At 33.5% G+C, this 18,979-nt stretch overlaps 1 protein-coding gene across 2 annotated transcripts in view; it reads right to left on the bottom strand.

The window, feature by feature from the left end:
- Window positions 1–542: 542 nt before the first annotated feature.
- Window positions 543–18,979, bottom strand: part of LOC127703268 (neural cell adhesion molecule 1-like) — a 109,988-nt gene continuing 91,551 nt past the window's right edge. The window contains exons 11-14 of one of the 2 annotated variants that reach the window (XM_052207785.1): window positions 8,643–8,716; window positions 8,445–8,463; window positions 7,246–7,319; window positions 543–1,340 (exon numbers count right to left, since the gene is read on the bottom strand). In XM_052207785.1, the coding sequence (XP_052063745.1) occupies window positions 1,303–1,340; window positions 7,246–7,319; window positions 8,445–8,463; window positions 8,643–8,716 (205 nt within the window). In that variant the 3' untranslated portion in view covers window positions 543–1,302. The remainder of the gene's footprint in view (window positions 1,341–7,245; window positions 7,320–8,444; window positions 8,464–8,642; window positions 8,717–18,979) is intronic. The other variant, XM_052207786.1, reaches the window with a different exon arrangement.

An 18,979-nucleotide genomic window follows, 5' to 3' on the forward strand; every position in this document is an offset into this window, starting at 1 on the left:
TTTGGTTCTGGGGTTCATGTTGCTCAGTCTTTAGTTTTCTATGTTGTGTTTTATAGACTGTTATTTGTCCTTTGGTCGTTTTTCGATTTATTTGCCATGGCATTATCAGTTCGTTTTTTACTTATGATATTGAATATTCCTTTGGTATCTTTCGCCTCTCATTGAAAAGAATTTAACACACCTGTTTATGTATTGAAACTCTCTGACAATATATCGAGACATAGTTCACAAAATGAAAACCAAAACAGTATAGAAAGGGGATGTTTTTATTTGTCCGTCACTTTTCAGTCTTTAGTTTTTGTATGTTGTGTATTGTTTACTGTTGTTTGTCGTTATTTTCTCATTTTTGCCATGTCATTGTCAGTTTGGCATCGACTTATAAGTTTGAATATCCCTTTTGATATATTCCGCCTCTCTTTTCGTGCAATTCGGAAATTTCTATCAATCCTATGCAGCATATCGTTGTTATGTTGAAAGGGGATTTTGTTTGTTCAACCAAAAGGGGAAACAAAAACGATGTATACAGTTAAAACATGGATAGATATCTTCATTGCTTTTATTAGATTTTAATGTTTTGATCCTTAGAATCAATCTTCAAACTATTCAAAAATGAATAAACACATTCCGTTTAGGTGTAAAACGTTATGTTTACTTTGGTTGGTAAATCTACGAATAACAGTATGTTGCCAAAGGCTCGGGATCCTACAAGTTGTCGGGTTTTTATTGATCCTAAAAGATTGTTGTTACATATAACAATATGTCAAGATCCTAACAAAGGCTATGCTTTTAGAACCTTTTCTAAAAAAAATCACATTTGAAATGTTTAAAGAAGTTCATCGACTACAAGTTAAAACTGTAAGATATGGCAAACCAAGAACTATAACACAGATGTCTTACATATGCATAACACCAATAAAGTATACTAATATTTTCTATTAAATTGTTACAGAATAATAGCAATCAAGAGGATGCTGATTTGTTAATTTTCCAATAAATTGTTCTTTTATTTAAACATTGGTGGACATATAGTGAAAACTAATGCTATCTGAATTATGACTTATATAAGTCAGCATGTATTCAGATTTCAAGAAACATCCTATTTACATAAAACTTTGTATAAATTAGCGCGACAGCTTGCATAGAAACAAAGTTCTTTATTTTCACTTCCCTCTTTAGAATATAGACTGAATGTTGCCCGCATATTTACAAGTCATAGCATTACAGTTTAAAACAATATGTTGGTGGTGACTCTCATTAAACTGTTATATAGCAATATACATTATTTATGTGGCAATATTTGCATCAAAATACTTCATTAGCATAAACGTTTTCTTTTGGTCCTGAAATAAAAAAAAAACAAAAAACTAGAAAATATGTGCAGTAACTGAAAATTGTACTACAAAAGTAAGCTTCTAGAATTGTCCACAAAACACAAACTATTATTTTAGGGATTATGAAAAAAAATGTCAAATAACGTTCACCATTAATTTTATAATATTCATATGTATAATGCCAAACGACTAGGACTAGATCTCAATTGAAATTGAAAACCAGGAAGAAAACTCGAATATTCCAAAAAAAAAAATTATGAACATTTGTCATATTTATATTCATCATTATACCCCGTCACACTAGGCCACGATCGCACTACGATCTCTGAAATAAATACAAATTTTGACGTTCGTAGTGAGATCGTCTAGATCGCAGTAAGGTCGTGTTACGGTCGTGGTGAGGTCTTCATGATCGTGATGAACATGGACCAACTTTGAACATGTTCAAAAAATCGTGGTGCGGTCGTGGCGAAATCAGGTTGTAGTAGAAGCGTAGTAAGAGCGCAGTGAGGTCGTGGTAAGACCGCAAAGGTCGCTGTACCAACGTAGCGAGAGCGTAGCGAAAGCGCAATTCTAGTCGGAGAGACTGCGCTACGATATCACAGCGACGTTACTACGACCTCACTACGACCATCACGTTCTCACCGCGACCTAACCACGCTTCTACTACAACTATACCACGTTTATACCACGCTGTTCATAGTACGATTCTAGCACCCTCATGCCGTCTTCATCACCCTTTTTTTACGCCCTGACTACGTTCATACTACGACCATTTCGATTTATAGTCATGCTCATTGTCATTGTCACATAAAATATATAAAAGCTCAAGGTTTTGTTTGAAGCACCAATTTCAATTGAACCATGGAAACACAAGACCATGTACATGTAGTAATGCTTCTACAATCATTAACACAGATACAAAATCTTAACGACCAGGCCATGATATTGTTATTGAGAGAGCGAAAAAGAAGAATAAGAAGAAATTTTAGACGGCGTAGGTCCTGTTTGGTTCGTCCTTGGTTATCAACCGAAAGGAGACTCCAGTTTGGTCATTATGATCAGTTGATGAACGAGTTACGAATTGAGGATGAACCTTCCTTCTTTATTATTTTTTTAGAATGCCATCAGAGATGTTCCATGAACTTCTTAACAGAGTTGGTCATAGAATCAAGAAGACAGATACTCTATTCAGAAGAGCCCTGTCGCCTGGTCTTAAACTTGCCATCACTTTAAGACATTTAGCTACTGGTGACAAGTATTCGACCTTGCAGTATGACTTTAGAATTGCTCGGAATACTATAAGCACAAATTTACCCGAGGTTTGCCGAGCAAAGGTTGAAGAATATAAAGATGAGGTGTTTTCATGTCCAACTGACCCAAATGATTGGAGGGCTATTGCAGACGAATTTCAGAAGAGATGGAACGTTCCACATGCGTGTGGTGCATTATATGGCAAACATGTTGCTATTAGATGCCCACCTAAAACTGGATCCCTTTACCACAATTACAAGGGTTTTTTCTCACTGGTATTCCTTGCCTTGGTTGATGCTGACTACAAGTTTTTAAGGATTGATGTTGGCGGATACGGTTCCAATTCAGATGCCCAAATATACAATGCATCCGAACTGAAGGAAGGTTTAGAAGATGGGACAATTGGATTTCCAGAACCGGATCCATTGCTTAATAATGATCAGAACATGCCATACTTTCTATTAGGTAACGAGGCATTTGGGTTGAGGACATATTTGATGAAGCCATATTCCATACGTGGAATGTCAAAAGAACAAGCAATAACAAATTACAGAATTTCCAGGGGAAGACGAGTGGTGGAAAATGCATTCGGTATTTTGGCACAGACATGGTAAATATTTCTTTTCACTTTGATGAAAGTACCAGACACAGTGAGTGTCATACTAGTAATAGAGACTTGTGTATGTTTGCACAATTTAATGAGGATGAGATATCCAAACCTGCAAAATGTCCAACTTGACATGGAAGACGACCTTCACAATCTTGTACCGGGTCTTCGGCGAGCTAATGCAAACATGCATGAGTTCAACAGTGTAGTAGGCCCAAATAGGGACACGGTTGCAGCAACCTCATGAGATATCTCATCCTCATTAAATTGTGCAGCAAAGAAACAGAGAGAATTTTTTTATTATATTTCAATAGCCCCGCTGGATCTGTACCATGGCAGGAACGCATGGTACCATCACAATAAATTTATATAACTTTTATCCTTAATTGTGTTTGTCATAATGATTTTTTGTTGTATTCAATAAATATTGTAATAAAGCTGAAACATATGAATACCTAAAAATATGAATAAAAAAATAGTTACTAAAATATTATCAAAACACATATGAATACTAGTAACCAAAAGAAATGTTCTTTACACAACATATCCTCTAAGCTTTATAAAAAAAGTACATACATCCGTCAATTGTATATCCCCCCAAACCCAAATAGAAGTTATCCCTTATAATATACACATCTTCATATAATTATCTAACATCTCAACAATTTTTATAACAATCTTCAAATTGTTTCTAATATCATTTATGGATAACACATTTCGGATAGACAGACATACAGACGGACGGACAGACAGATAGGTTTTAATCTATACACAGGAAATATCTTTTGCGGAGAAAAATAAAAGTTTTGCAATTTTTCCTTAACGGGAAACTGCGTGTACGTATATGCATGTGTGTGAGTGTTTTTGTTTGTTTAGTGATTGATAATCGCGATGTACGTTGAAGACCCATGGATGGTCTTTTACATGTATCAAATCATGGGCGTTGTTTGTATATCCCTTGATTATCTTTCCTATTGTATAATGTATATATCAGCGGATATCCGGGTGCTGCATTCGGTCATGTATACAAGATGTCTTCAAGATTATGTTGTGAAGTCCATTAAATATCAAAAGGTGGTAAATGGGGAATAAAAGCTAAATAGAATTCAACTTGTCAATTTTCAATCTAATCTGTCACGTAGTCACCGTTTTGATGTTATGGTTAACCCTTCTGTAAGTTGACACGTTTCTTTTTTTCTTTTCTTTAAATCATAGTATGCATCTCCGTAGTTTCGATAAAAAGCATACCATAAAAATAAAAATCAGCAAAAACCGTACACTTTATTTCTTTCTAAAGAATACACAATCAACTTTATGATTAATCCCAGTATAATGACTGTCTAGACTTTAAAGACTCTCTGTCTGAATGAATAACAAAAAATGAGATACTAATACAAATACATAGTATTGTGTCTAAGCATTGTCTGGATCCGGGTCTGAAATCATTCAGGTGAAAAGAAGACTGACTGGTGCGCGAATTATCTGCTTGTCTTGTGGGGGAAGGTAATACAATCATAGATCTGTTGGCGATACCATTCCATCCCGATACTGGCACACTTGGACCGGCGGAAGAAGATCGAATAGGCTGAAGTTGGGACATGTTTTGTCGCGGTTGAGGAAACTGTTGTGAAACCCAATTGACATCTTGTGACTGCCACACAGAAACGTTTGACGAAGGCTGAGCATGCCATTGAGATGTTGGTGGTTGTCATTAAGCAGATTAGATGATAGATGGTGCTTGCAGAGGTTGCATCTGTTGTCTTAGTTGCGGTTGTATCACTGGAGTCGGGACGCTTTGTGCTCTCTTTATCTGTAGAGAGTGTAACTGATGTCTTGCTGACATCGCCGCCCTACGAAGTGATCTAGCTCAGTAATTACCGTGCGTATCAAGTCAACAAATACGTCTCGTTCCCTGTCGGAGCTGACTGGTCGCAATCTCTCTGGCACTTGCTGATGGAGGGCCATCATCTTATTGCTGCGGTCTTCAATGCCAGCTAGAAGAACATCCTCAGTTTCTGATGTATCATGCGTATGTTTGTGAGCTTTTGCTTTCAGTCCTGTCGTTTTCGAAATGCTTGGAATATCACCTGGGGTTTCATCGATTTCATCAGCAGATGTGGCCGAGGAAGCACAGTTTTCAGCTGCTAGTAATTTTTTCTTCATCTTAAAAGGAAAAAGCAAAATCGATTAAAAACTTATCGAATTATTCGTTTAAACTATAATAATAACAGAGTCCCATCTTATTGCTCTATTCCTTGACATTTTTGTTGTCATATGGATTTGTAGACCGCATATAAATTAAAAACAAAAAAAAACAAAACAAAAAAAAACCTAGAAATATGACACTGCCATGAAGATCCACTAACCTCAGTCTGATTTCTCGAAAACGAAAATCGAAATTGCTCCCAGGGGAGTTTTCTCTAGTGGTAATTTATTTTATCTAATAGATATGAATTAAATCTGTCAACTTGAAAGCAAACTTGAGTTATCGTACAACGACGAAAGTACTGACGGACAGACGGACGAATGGATAAGGTGATTACTATTGGCCAGTACTCTGCAGGGCCTTAAATATGTATTATCATATTTCATGCTGATGCATTACGGCTTTACTAATCTCAATCGATGGTTTTGAGATGCTGGGCAGCAGACTCGGTAAGTAATGCATCGTATTGAACAACTTTTATATTTGAAAATAAGGCGTCTTAGATTTGTGCTTTTTTTCGATATTTGATTTTAAATAAATACATTTGAAAAAGAATTCTATGGGATAAGGAATACGTTGTCCAACACTTCAATGCATTCTTCTTTCTATTTTTTTTTTCATTTCGTTTGTTTTCCTTCGATTTACACTTCAAAAATCAATTCAAATCAATAAAGTCTTTACAATATCATTACTATACTTACACTTACTAATGTCTTTTCTTGTACCTCATGAACATGAGGATGGAGGATTTGAAGTTCCTTATCATCCAATCATCTCTCTCTGTTAATTCTTTGTCACCATCGCCGGATTTTGTTTTTTTTAAGTGTTCGTTTTAATGAGAAATAGAAGGAATGGAACAGTATTTATATGGAACACGATGTTGACTTTATTGCTGAGAGTGTAGTAAGATCGCGGTATGAACGTGGTATGATCGTAGTATGATCGTGGTAAGAGCGTGCTATAATCGCAGTAGAAGCGTGGTAAGATCGTGTTGCAATCGTATAAATCGTGGTATGGTCGTAGTAAGAACGTGATGAGCGTAGTAAGATCATGATAATCGTAGTGAGGTCGCAGAATAAGCGTGGTGAGAACGTGGTATAATCGTAGCGGGATCTTTGTAGAAGCGATATGAGGACGTAGTAGCATCGTGAAAACAACTGCTCATACCGCGACCTCACCACGATCTGAATTTATTTTAGATCGCGGTGAGCGTGGTGCGATCGTGGTCTAGGTTGACGGGGGCTATACGTTATTGAAAAAAATATATGTATTAATCTCTTCATCTTTAATAACAACAATGGTTAGATATTGTACGATGTATTTGAAATTGTATCTACTATGGCAGTATCGAAATAGAAATAATACACTCTGAATGCAAAAAGCTAATTCTGATTTTATGCATGATATTGTCTTGATTTAAAATTTAAAAACTAAAAAAAACATGCTTTTGAATATTTTATAACTTAATTGAAAAGACCGTTATACATATTGATTAAACCTCAAAAGTCTAAATAAATATCACCATTTTAAAAACAGAGCTTTAACAGATGTCGCAACGATTGACAGCTACGAAAGTAATTATAAACGTTCAATATTTTAAGAGCTTAGAGGACCCACTCTTCTCACTTTAACATTACTTTTGCACAAATCTACACTTACCTATAATGCTTATTCTAACACAAAATTCGCAAGAAAATATAAAAAATAGGTTCTACTATCTTTTTATTTTGATAATAGACATATGTTTTTGATTTCAAATTATATATGGCTACGGTAGAAAGCAATTCAAATTTAAGCTACAGAGATATAGTTCTTCGCTCCAATATTATCATTACAAAAACACTTACCTTGTGTTGTATTTAGTTTACGACCTTCTTTATGATTATTTGATGCTTTAAGTATATTTTTCTCTGCCGGTTGTCTACAACAAATAACACATGTTCTTTTGTGATAATCTATTGTATATGTACTTTAAATAGAAAACTTTTGGTGTAATCATCATTCTTTCAAATCTCTTCCGATCGTTGATTGAGATTATTCCTTTTAGACAATGTGCGATTTAGAAGTTAAATACTTTTAAATACCGGTACACTTTTTGACTAATAAAGACCTATTGCTGATCTGGTGGTGTCTTTTTGTGTCATTAAATTGCTGGCTCATTGGCGTATACCAGATATATCATGCATACTATTCGTTCTATTAAATAGTAAACATTCAAACAACTATAATTCTCTTCTCAAAACAGTAACACAAGAGGAATATATAATCAGCACACAATATCAAGATATACAAATCTCTAACAATAGTAGAAAAAGTTTGGATGAAAATAAGCATAAAATAAGATAAAATAGCTGTTTATTTTAGTATACTGTACATCTAAAAAAGTAATATGATTCAAATGTGTACATACTTATTTCATTGCCCTTACCTTAACGATGTTAATGACAAGGAGTAAATGAAATATGTATGAAAGGTATTTTGGACAAAAAATGCTTACACATACAATAATTTGTTTTGATACGATGTGTCGGGATCTCGCCTCAAGATAGACTTCTTTTGCAGTCTTATATCACAACTTGTCTTATCCTTTAATTGACCGATTGCGTCTTATTATCCATCGTTTTATTTTGAATGATTTGCATGGCGGGTGATACATGTATAGCAGGAGATGCCATGTCGACGCACCGGATTCATTCCCGTTTGGAGGTCATGCGAAATTCCAAAGACGCGTTGGAAATTTGTCAAAGGTTGCCAATATGAAACAATCTTATACGATTAAACTGGCACTTTATGTCAGTGTTTAATTAATCTGATACATATTTTTATGAACTAAAGGTATCGCAATCGCCAAATTCGAATGTTTGATCTGGTGTTGCAGAAAGTAAATACAAATAGTGTGTGTATAACATTTGCATTCCAGAATAATAAAAAAAAAATAACTGCTCAACCATAGATTAATACTAGAAATATATACAAAAATCAAAATGACAATATCTTGAAACTTTTTCAGACGAAATATAACTACTAAGATGCAAATAGTACTTACTCCTTTAGCTGTATCTCTTCTAAAATGATAACAAAAGTATCTCATTAATGACAACTGAAAAATGTTTTTGTCTTTATATCTTATTTCGTTTTAAAAGAATTTCAAGTTGAATATGCTACACGGGAAAGGAAAATGTCAAACCAAGCAAGTGTTATATTTAAACATGTTAGATATTATATGATTAGCAATTCTAAATACCTTTCTGGTTTTCTAGTTCAGAATAAATGCAAGGTTTATCTTGAATACCTAAAGCTTCGTAATGGTCCAACGAGCTAAAATAGAAAAAAAGTGAAAAATAAGGAAAAAATATAAATCAAACTAATAAACTTAATAATTTTTTTTTAACATGTAAGCTTCAGTTTTCATACATGTAAAATTGAGAATGGAAATGGGGAATATGTCAAAGAGAGAACAACCCGATCAAAGAGCAGACAACAGCCGAAGGCCACCAATGGGTCTTCAACGCAGCCAGAAAATCCAGCACCCGGAGGTGGTCCTCAGCTGGCCCCTAAATAAAATTGTGTACTAGTTCAGTGAAAATGGACGTCACACTAAACTCCAAAACATATAAATGTACATATTTCTTCATGTTTTTGCCTAACAATTTACATATCATTTGCATACATTTTCACCGTGTAGAAAACCACACGTGAGGGTGTCGGCTACATTTGACGCGGGGTGTCGACTGAGAAGAAAATAAAAAAGGTTTAAGGTAAGTCCAAATTTTCTGTTTTGAAAATTTTAACGCCAAATAATTTAGTGCACGGACAGTAGTCCATTCCGAGCAAGAAGAAGGAGACGCTCCCAAATACATCCCTCCCCAGTTTCTCATGTCGCAAATGCAAGTTTAAGGATAAATTAATTTTCCCAGTCAAAATATCTTGGTTTTAAAGATTTTTAAATATTTTTCATCGAAATGTGATGTTTTGTGCGGGGTGACATATTAAGTATCTCATGGTAATTAGGCATACCAATCATACCAATATTTCGGACCTAATTTCTATTTCAAAAAACAACGGCAGACATTATCTGTTAACAAAGCTCTGTTCATTACCGGTTAATAAGTTAAATAAAATTTTAGAGGATTGCAACACAATTTCATATAGCAGTCCTAAGTATGAAATCGTTCAAATTATAATGGCATATTGTTATTCTAAACTGTTTCCCAAAATTGATCGCCCTGAAGATCATAAAAAACAGTTTATTAAAATAAAGTATGTCAATAAAGGTTTTGATTTTGTAAATATTGCCGGTATTTTTAACGACCATTCTGTTAAAGAACAAATTCCGGGATATTTTGATAATACTGAGCTCCCTCTTATTTGTTATATTTACAAGAAATCTACCCGGAAATTTGTGTTTAATTATAGCCAATTGTGTAAAGATGTTAATGTCAGTGAAAATACACCTACTTCATGTAATTGCAGTAATTCCGAATACATTTATGGACCCATTTCCCATGTTATAACAGGAGATCTTAACATCGTTCAAGACCGAGAGTTAAAATCATTCCTCAATAAAGGACCTAAATATCGTCCCCCGTCAATTATTAATTGGAATGAGTGTCGTAATATCATCCACGACTCACTCCATACTTACTGTTTGAAATGGATAAAACGGGAAAAAGCTGACAAAAAATCTTTGGACTCTTTTTTTAAATCAGTAATGAACATAGTTGATATACGTATTCAACATTTTAAAGAACATTTTACTCTTAACAATAACCACAATAAACCTATTTCTCGTATCAAACATAAACTAAAAGATCTAGCCAAGGAATTTGTTTTTGTCCCGGCCGATAAAGCTGCTAATAATATTATTATTGTTTGACGTAAATTTTACATTGAGGTTCTGAAAATCACCAATTCACCAACATTCCAACTGACTCCATTTTCAGAAAACGACATCTGTAACAAACATAAACTTTTAGCTACCGCTTTACAAGCAGAACCAAATACAATGAAAGTCCCAACTATGTATCGGCTTCCGAAGCTACACAAAACACCTTACAAATATAGATTCATTTCGTCTTCAAGCCATTGTTCCACTACTACATTGTCTATTCTTCTTACCAGTACACTTGGTACAATCAAAAACCTGATAATAAATTGTTCAAATAAGGCCTTCGAAAATAGTGGAATTAATTACTTTTGGAGTGTCAAGAACTCGTTGGAAGTACTTGATAAATTGCATGCATATATTGGTGATTTTGAATCTGTTCAAAGTTTTGATTTTTCTACCCTATATACTACATTGCCTCACATTCTCATTAAGAAAAAATTCACACACCTAATTAAATGGGCATTTAAAAAGTCAAAATGTGAATATATATGTTCAAACTCTTTTAGGTCATTTTTTAGTAGCAAAAAACAAAAAAAACTATGTCAATTGGACATGCTTTGATACTATATATGCCCTTGAATTTTTACTAGATAACATTTTTGTTCGCTTTGGAGATTCCGTATATCGTCAGGTTATCGGAATTCCAATGGGGACTAACTGTGCACCACTTATTGCGGACCTTTTTTTGTATTGCTATGAGTTACAATTTATGACAAAAATCAGTAAAGACCCATCGAAACAACATCTGATACACAAATTTAATAATACTTTTAGATATTTGGATGATATTTTGGCTCTCAATAATGACGACTTCAGTATGTATACTAAAGAAATTTATCCTGTTGAACTTACTTTAAATAAAGCTAATACTAACAATGACCACTGCCCTTTCCTCGATCTTGATATCTATATCATTAACGGAAAGCTTAATACTAAAATATATGATAAAAGAGATGATTTTTCATTTCCTATCGTTAATAATCCATTTTTAGATGGTGACGTTCCCTTGTCACCATCTTACGGTGTTTATATATCTCAACTTGTACGATTCGCTCGTGTATGTAACAATGTTTTAGATTTTAGCGAGAGAAATTTATGTATTACTGAAAAATTATTACACCAGGGTTTTCGATATCACAAACTAGTCAAAACATTTGCTAAATTTTATCATCGGTATAAGGACATCATTCGTAAATATAGCTCAACATGCAGACTTCTTATACGTTCAGGTATTTCACATCCGATTTTTTATGAAAATATTCTTTATAAAGCACAAAAATGTCAGTATTCACCTCTGAAACTAACAAAACCTTTAAATAGACTTATTAAGAAGGGATATAGTTACGATACTGTTGTCAGGTCATTAAAGATTGCATATTTTGGCGTTAATATTGATTCACTTATAGGGTCTTTGCATCGGCACTAAACACATTTATTTAAAAACCAGTTGTTGGCATGACACGGGTTATGTTCTTCTCATATATGTTATGATGGTATGATACTAAACCCCTAACGGGAAGGACTGTGCCTGATACTCATATGATGAAGACATAATCTTTCAATCAGTTTAATTGAAGTCTGGAGCTGGCATGTCAGTTAACTGCTAGTAGTCTGTTGTTATTTATGTATTATTGTCATTTTGTTTATTTTCTTTGGTTACATCTTCTGACATCAGACTCGGACTTCTCTTGAACTGAATTTTAATGTGCGTATTGTTATGCGTTTACTTTTCTACATTGGCTAGAGGTATAGGGGGAGGGTTGAGATCTCATAAACATGTTTAACCCCGCCGCAATTTTGCGCCTGTCCCAAGTCAGGAGCCTCTAGCCTTTGTTAGTCTTGTATTATTTTTAATTTTAGTTTCTTGTGTACAATTTCGAGTTTAGTATGGCGTTCATTATCACTGAACTAGTATATATATTTGTTTAGGTGCCAGCTGAAGGACGCCTCCGGGTGCGGGAATTTCTCGCTGCATTGAAGACCTGTTGATGGCCTTCTGCTGTTGTCTGCTCTGTGGTCGGGTTGTTGTCTCTTTGACACATTCCCCATTTCCATTCTCAATTTTATTAGTTAAAAGATCCGAGCTGTTGCCATTACTTGGCGTCCGCCTTCGTCGTTGTGGCCCGTAAACGTTTCACATTGCAGATATTTTTTTTAAAAACTTCTGTACCAATTGTAAACAAATGTGGTATGAATTATGTAATAAAGTCGCCTTCAAGATTGGTCAAAACCCATGGCCACTGTAAATCTTTGATTTTGATTGACTAATTTTGAAAATTCGTCTCTCTTAAAAATTTTATATGAATTGCTTTGAAACATAAATGGATTGATGATTTTGAGACCAACCTACAACAGTTCTCATGTACAACTGATTGGGTGGCATCGGAGGCATTAGTGACATGTAACTCCCATTAAAACCATTCGGAAAATCGCAATTCCATCAAATGTTGGAATTGATAACATGCATTTATTATAAAAAAAAAAGCTTTTAAAAGACTTATTTGCAACTTCTTGTTTGAAAGTACAAGGCCAAAATTAACAACATTTATCAGGAATAATATGGGTGTCAAATCAATATTCCATTAAATTCTTTTATCAACATCCCAGTTACGGAATAGGCCACTTGTTGCTACTCTTAAATTTTCTTGTTTACAACAAAAGTAATGAAGTTGAGCCTCTAGTTGTTGTAATGGTTGATTGTTTAATTTTGCAGTTGACAATTTAACACTTTTAACTCTAGAGGTAATACATGTAAGTATGTGACATTCAGCTGTGATTGATTTGTTATTTTGACTTTTTTCATACATGTTTGCCTTTTTGTATCAGTTTTCATTTGCAGAAATAACATTTTTTATACATTTTGTTATTTTTTTCTTTTTTGCTGAGATGTTACAAATAGAAAATCTTGAATCAAAGTATCTTTCAACTCCTTAAAACATTTCTTTGGCAGAATTTATATTCTTCCTTGCGATGGTACAGGCGCATCGACAATACACCTCGAGCTAGTTGTATATGTGCTTATATTTCTGCGAATTTTATTTTTCGTGTTCTTGTTCCTATGGCTGGATGGTCAAATTCGACAACAACATTAACATCATTCAACTTAGAGAATCAGTGTTGAATGCATTAGTTCTTAAGTCTTAGCACGGTTTGGACGACAACTAGATATTAAATAAAGGTCATGGATTAAATGCATGTAAAATACAGGTGCCCATTTATTCTTGCTAATTAAACAATGAAACATAAAAACAGCAACAATGCCTACATGATCACCAACTATTCTACATCAGACCAAGAATGCAGAACAATTTGTCACTTCAAAATGTGACAATTTGTTTTACAAGATTTTTTTGAAAATTGGTTATTGCCTTCACGGCATTTAACCTTAAGGTCATGATGTTATGTCTATTACCTGTAGATGAAGACCGAATCAAAGGCAAAATAATTCTTCATTTAGTTAATGCCTCTCCCCGTGAGATGAGAAATTGACACCCCGTGCGACACATTACATAGGAATGAAAATTAACTTTAAAACTAAGAAATTTTGACTTGGAAGCTGGTATTAAGTCTAGATCTATGACATGAAAAATATATACGGTAATAGGTCGCCGAAAAGTAGTTTTAATCATGAAATTTGCATTTGAAGTCTCAATAAAAATCTGTGACTCAGAAAACTAGGGTGTCTTAGAAAAAAGAGCAGTGAGGATGTGCATATTTCATGTCTTCTCAGGTAGACTCTGTGGCCGAGTGGTCTGAGAAGTTCATCTACAGTGATCACAAGCCTTTTAACACTGATGAGGTTGGACATTCATCGACTAACAAAACCTAGATTATCTATAGGCTTTTCTGTGGAGCTGTATATGGCACAGAAATAGCCGTTCGAGTCCTGCTTAGCAAAGAACAAAAATTTTCCGTCTCAAATATGCAAATCTACCATTGTTAGGCTGAATTTAAAACGAAGTATTTATATATATATATATCAAATTTACAGATCTAACATTGTTGGGCTGATGTTTAGACGAATTATATATATATATATATATACAGATTATTTTAAATTTGTTTGTTGTGCAAATCGGAATAATTTCTTTCATTTTATCAATAGATATTGTTGCTTATTAAGTTACATTATGTATACTAGTTTACCATTAAGTGGAAGGTTAATTTGGTGTAGTTCTAAAGTTTCTGTACTAAGTGAAAACAATAACAGTCAATCGAAAATCAATCTTTTTTCGTCTTTTGAATAGATTGAAAATACATTGTTTTACATATGTTTATACAGGATATGATATTTCAAAATCAAATTAAACACCCTTCTTAAAGGCTTTCTTTATGTATACAGGAAAGAAACATTAATTAATATGCTCATTAATTTTCAGTCTTACATAGGACATCATGCTGAAACTTACGATTTAGATGGTGTCAGACCTAAAAGTAAAAAGTGTTATTAAATATATTACAACTTCTCGATCACATATAAAATGAGTTGTCGTTATAGATATCCATTGGACTGCAACTCATGAACGGAATCAGATAATCTATAAATCAAACTTGATGACACCATAATATTTGTAATCATGTACAAGAGTCCACACAATAGTAATATCTCTACGTTTTATGGAATTTTACACCAAAATAATGGCTGAAATGGACATGTTTGTTTATTTTGCATTAGAATAGAAATAACCGTATTGTATTTGAAGCTTGGCCTACCTAAAACTTGGTTTTGCTTTCACATATATCGGTTTACCAGCTCCGCTCCGCATTGCCAGGTAAATTCAATATACGACAGTAAAACCCACGTTTTACGTAGGCCAAGCTTCAAATACAAGACAGTTATCTCTTAAATAATGTGCACAGAAAAAATTGCCTTTTGCTGTCTAGAACAAACATTCAGTAAAAAATAAATACACAGTCTAGCTACCAACAGGATGACGCAAAGGAGCCTGAACCAGTCATCTGGTAAAAATATGCCAGATCGATATTAAAAATAAAATCTGGACAATCTGAAATATTTTATATAGCGGATGATTTTTGCTTTATTATTTTATATCTGATATATAAAAATATAAAATAAACGGCAAATAAGCTAATATTTGTCAAAGAAAACAAAACGTTTAACAATGGCTCATCATAAAATTTTAACATAATCGGGACAATTTTTGGGAGGCTATTAAATATCTTAAATCTTCAGACGTAAAATTTCTAGAACGATTCGGTTGTTACTGATTGATGTAGTATGAATCGCTTTCCAGTATATTCGCTATCCTTATTACACATGTTTTACCATGCCTGGCAAGTTTCTGCAGTGATTTGAGTTATACCACACTGCATAACCTGCATTTTTTTAAATGTCTTTTTCTTATCGATCATGTTATGCGTGGAATATTTATCACTGAAGAATTCAAACTCATTATAAAAGTTTCAAACTAACATGAAATTCCAAAGTAACGATACTAGTAGAAATCATATTCTAAAGGTTTTATTTCAAGAGTTCGTGGTTTAAGATCAGCTATTTGAAAGATAAAAACATCAATTAAAATGCTGTTCGTTTGAAATATTGGTCATTTGAATTATCTCTAGGGTATGATATATCCTGGACATTCAGTCAGTTTACATACATACAATGAATATTATAACAAATTAACAAAGACATATGATTATAAATACTGCTATCGAAATATTTTCTTTGAAGCATGCAATGATATTAGTCGATAGGTAACTAAATTTTGTTATCTAAAAGTGTTTGCAGCTGATACATCCTCTATCATTTACAAATTTGTATAATCTTTCGCACATTAGAGACATTTTTTTTTATATTTCAACACTGCCTTCAAAAAATGAAAATAACACAGTTATAAATTTCATGCGTCCGAAGCGCTTTTCTAGATTTACCTTCATCAGGAATGCTCAATGCCGAATATTTGAAAGCCAAGAAAGAATACTTACCTTTTGGATTCTCTAAATCATCATAAACGTTAATCTTGTCTTTGATACCAAGTGATTCGTAGGTTTTAATAGATCTGTTATACATAAATAAAGGCAACAGTAGTATACCGCTGTTCAATATTCATAAATCGGTTAAGAGAAAACAAATCCGGGTCATAAACCAAAACCGAGGGAAACACAGCAACTATAAGAGGAAAACAACGGAAAAACAGAAACACTGAACTGCAACAAAAATAAACGCCAACATACATAGAAACGGAATATTTGATAACAACTGCCATATTCCTGACTTGGTACAGGACATTTTAAGAAAAAATGGTGGGTTGAACCTGGTTTTCGGCTAGCCAAACCTCCCGCATAAAAACATAAAAAAAATAACATAAAAATTATAATTTTTTTGAAGATATTCAATATAAGAATATAGGGTTAGACAATTGATGTGAAAAGGAAAACTCGTATATGAAATCAAAATAAACTGAGAGAATGTAATCAAACTTAAGGTGATAAAGCATAGGGAATAACCGACGTGGAATTAAATATTGTCCTGGTATGCAAAATCAAAAGTAAAACACATCAAAGATACCATGCTTAAAATTTTGTATGCCAAACACGCGTTTCGACTACTAAGAATCATCAGTGATGCTCGAATAAACAAATTAATAGGCCAAATAAAGAACAAAGAGGGAGCACAAGGGACCTCAAAACTCCGATAGGCTTTGCAGAATACAGCTCAGGTTATATTTTCATATGCTAGAAAATCCTTAGAATTTCAAAATATTCAAAGTTTTGTTAACAGTTAATATCAATGATATTTCAGATCACCACAGAAGTTCTGACTACTGGACATGAAACACCCAGTGGTTGTAAAAAAACAAATAAAAACAGGCCTATAATTGTGTACCCCAGACGCACGTTTTGTCTACAAAAGACTCATCGGTGGAGTTTGAATCAACAGTTTGAAACCCAAATCAAATACGAAGTTGAAGAGTATTAAACATCCAAAATTCCGAAACATTGTGCCAAATTCGACGAAACGGACGCACAATAAAGTAAGAACAATCGGACTTAAAACAGAATAAAGTTAGGAATCAAAGCAAGTTTTCTTGATATGTCGTTTCTTGTCACAAGTTTTCTTTTGAGTGTTTTTAATTTTGCGTTTGGGTTTTTATTTGAATGCTTTTTTTTCTAAAATGTTATATCGTTTTGATATGTAAAATCAAAACATCGGAAAAATGTTATTTTCAATTTTGAAATTTAAATAGACTGAATAAAATGGAAAAAAAAAGATTTTCTAGTTTTGCTCTTATTTTGACCAAAGTGTCCATAAATTCTGCATAGAAAAATAGTTTCTTAACTTGTTTGTTGATAAGTGATAAAACCGTAAAAACTTGATGTGAATTTACACTTTCAATTAAATTCCTGGGATCATACTTTAGGAAAGCATCTTTTTATTTTTTATACATTAGCTTCCTGTTGCAACTATATATAGTTTTGTATATTATAATGTTAATATGTATATGCTTAGCTCGAACAATCGAGAAGAGGAAATTTGTGTGTGAACCTTTGGATCATATGTCATGCATATTGTGAACATTGTATTTGAAGTTAATTTTCTTCAACATCTCAATTTTTGTTAAACGAAGCACATCATTCACGAATACAGATGAACCATACATGTATATTTCAGACATTCTGCAAACAAAACGAAATACAGTTTTGCACTGCATTTAAATTTTTAAGATTTCATTTGTTTTGTTGTTAATCGGAAAAAAAGAGAGGCTGAAGATACCAAAGGGATAATCAAACTCATTAGTCGAAAACGAACTGATAATGCCATGGCAAAAAATGAAAAACAACAAAAAGACAAACAGCAGTCTACAAACCACAATATAAAGAAATAAGGACTGAGCAACACTACTCCCATCAAAAACCATGGGATAACCTCATTTATTATACTTCATGTCAAAATGTCAGATTTTGATTGGTTGATAAGAGGGAGACAATTTACTCTATGCCATGGCAAACACTTTATTACCCTTCACGGAGACGCTTGATCAAGTGTGCGCTTAAATGAATACGGATGATTGCTATGTACAAGACGTCACAGTTTGTTTCTTTGAATTTGAAATTTAATACACAGTAATAACAGAACATTTATTATATGTAATTAATTAAATAACACATATCTGAGAGGGTGATAGAGCAGATTGTTACCCCTCGAAAAGACATTGTCAACCTTGTCTTCGCCTCAGTTGACAATGTTTTCTCGGGGTAACAATCTGCTCTATCACCCTCTCAGATATGTGTTATTTATATAGTGCTCTGGAAGAGTAGGCAGATCCTGTTCCACATGTGGCACCATCGTGTTGCTCATTAAAGTACAAACCCGGTGATCAGTCTAATTGGGTAGGTCACATTCGATGAAAAGAGGACTGGATTGAGTTTACGACAATTGAAACAAATCTGTCGTCATCTGTAAAACAGATATTCCACAACGGTCAACCAACTCGTGATGGGTCTTTCGCAAAGTTCAATATTTGTTGAAATGTTTTGTAAACTTTAATACTTTAAATAACTGTTATTTTTAGCAACAAAATGATAAAAAAAACTGTAAACAGTGTGAAATACAAAAAAATGCCTGTCCGCAGTATTGGTTCATTTCAAAGTTGATTGAATCAAAGAATTCAATAGCAAAAGAAAAAAAGCAAGTTTGCAAGGTTCTTGTATAGTCATGTTTTTATATA

The sequence above is a fragment of the Mytilus californianus genome, unplaced genomic scaffold (assembly GCF_021869535.1).
Source record: "Mytilus californianus isolate M0D057914Y unplaced genomic scaffold, xbMytCali1.0.p SCAF_5, whole genome shotgun sequence".
NCBI lineage: Eukaryota > Metazoa > Mollusca > Bivalvia > Mytilida > Mytilidae > Mytilus > Mytilus californianus.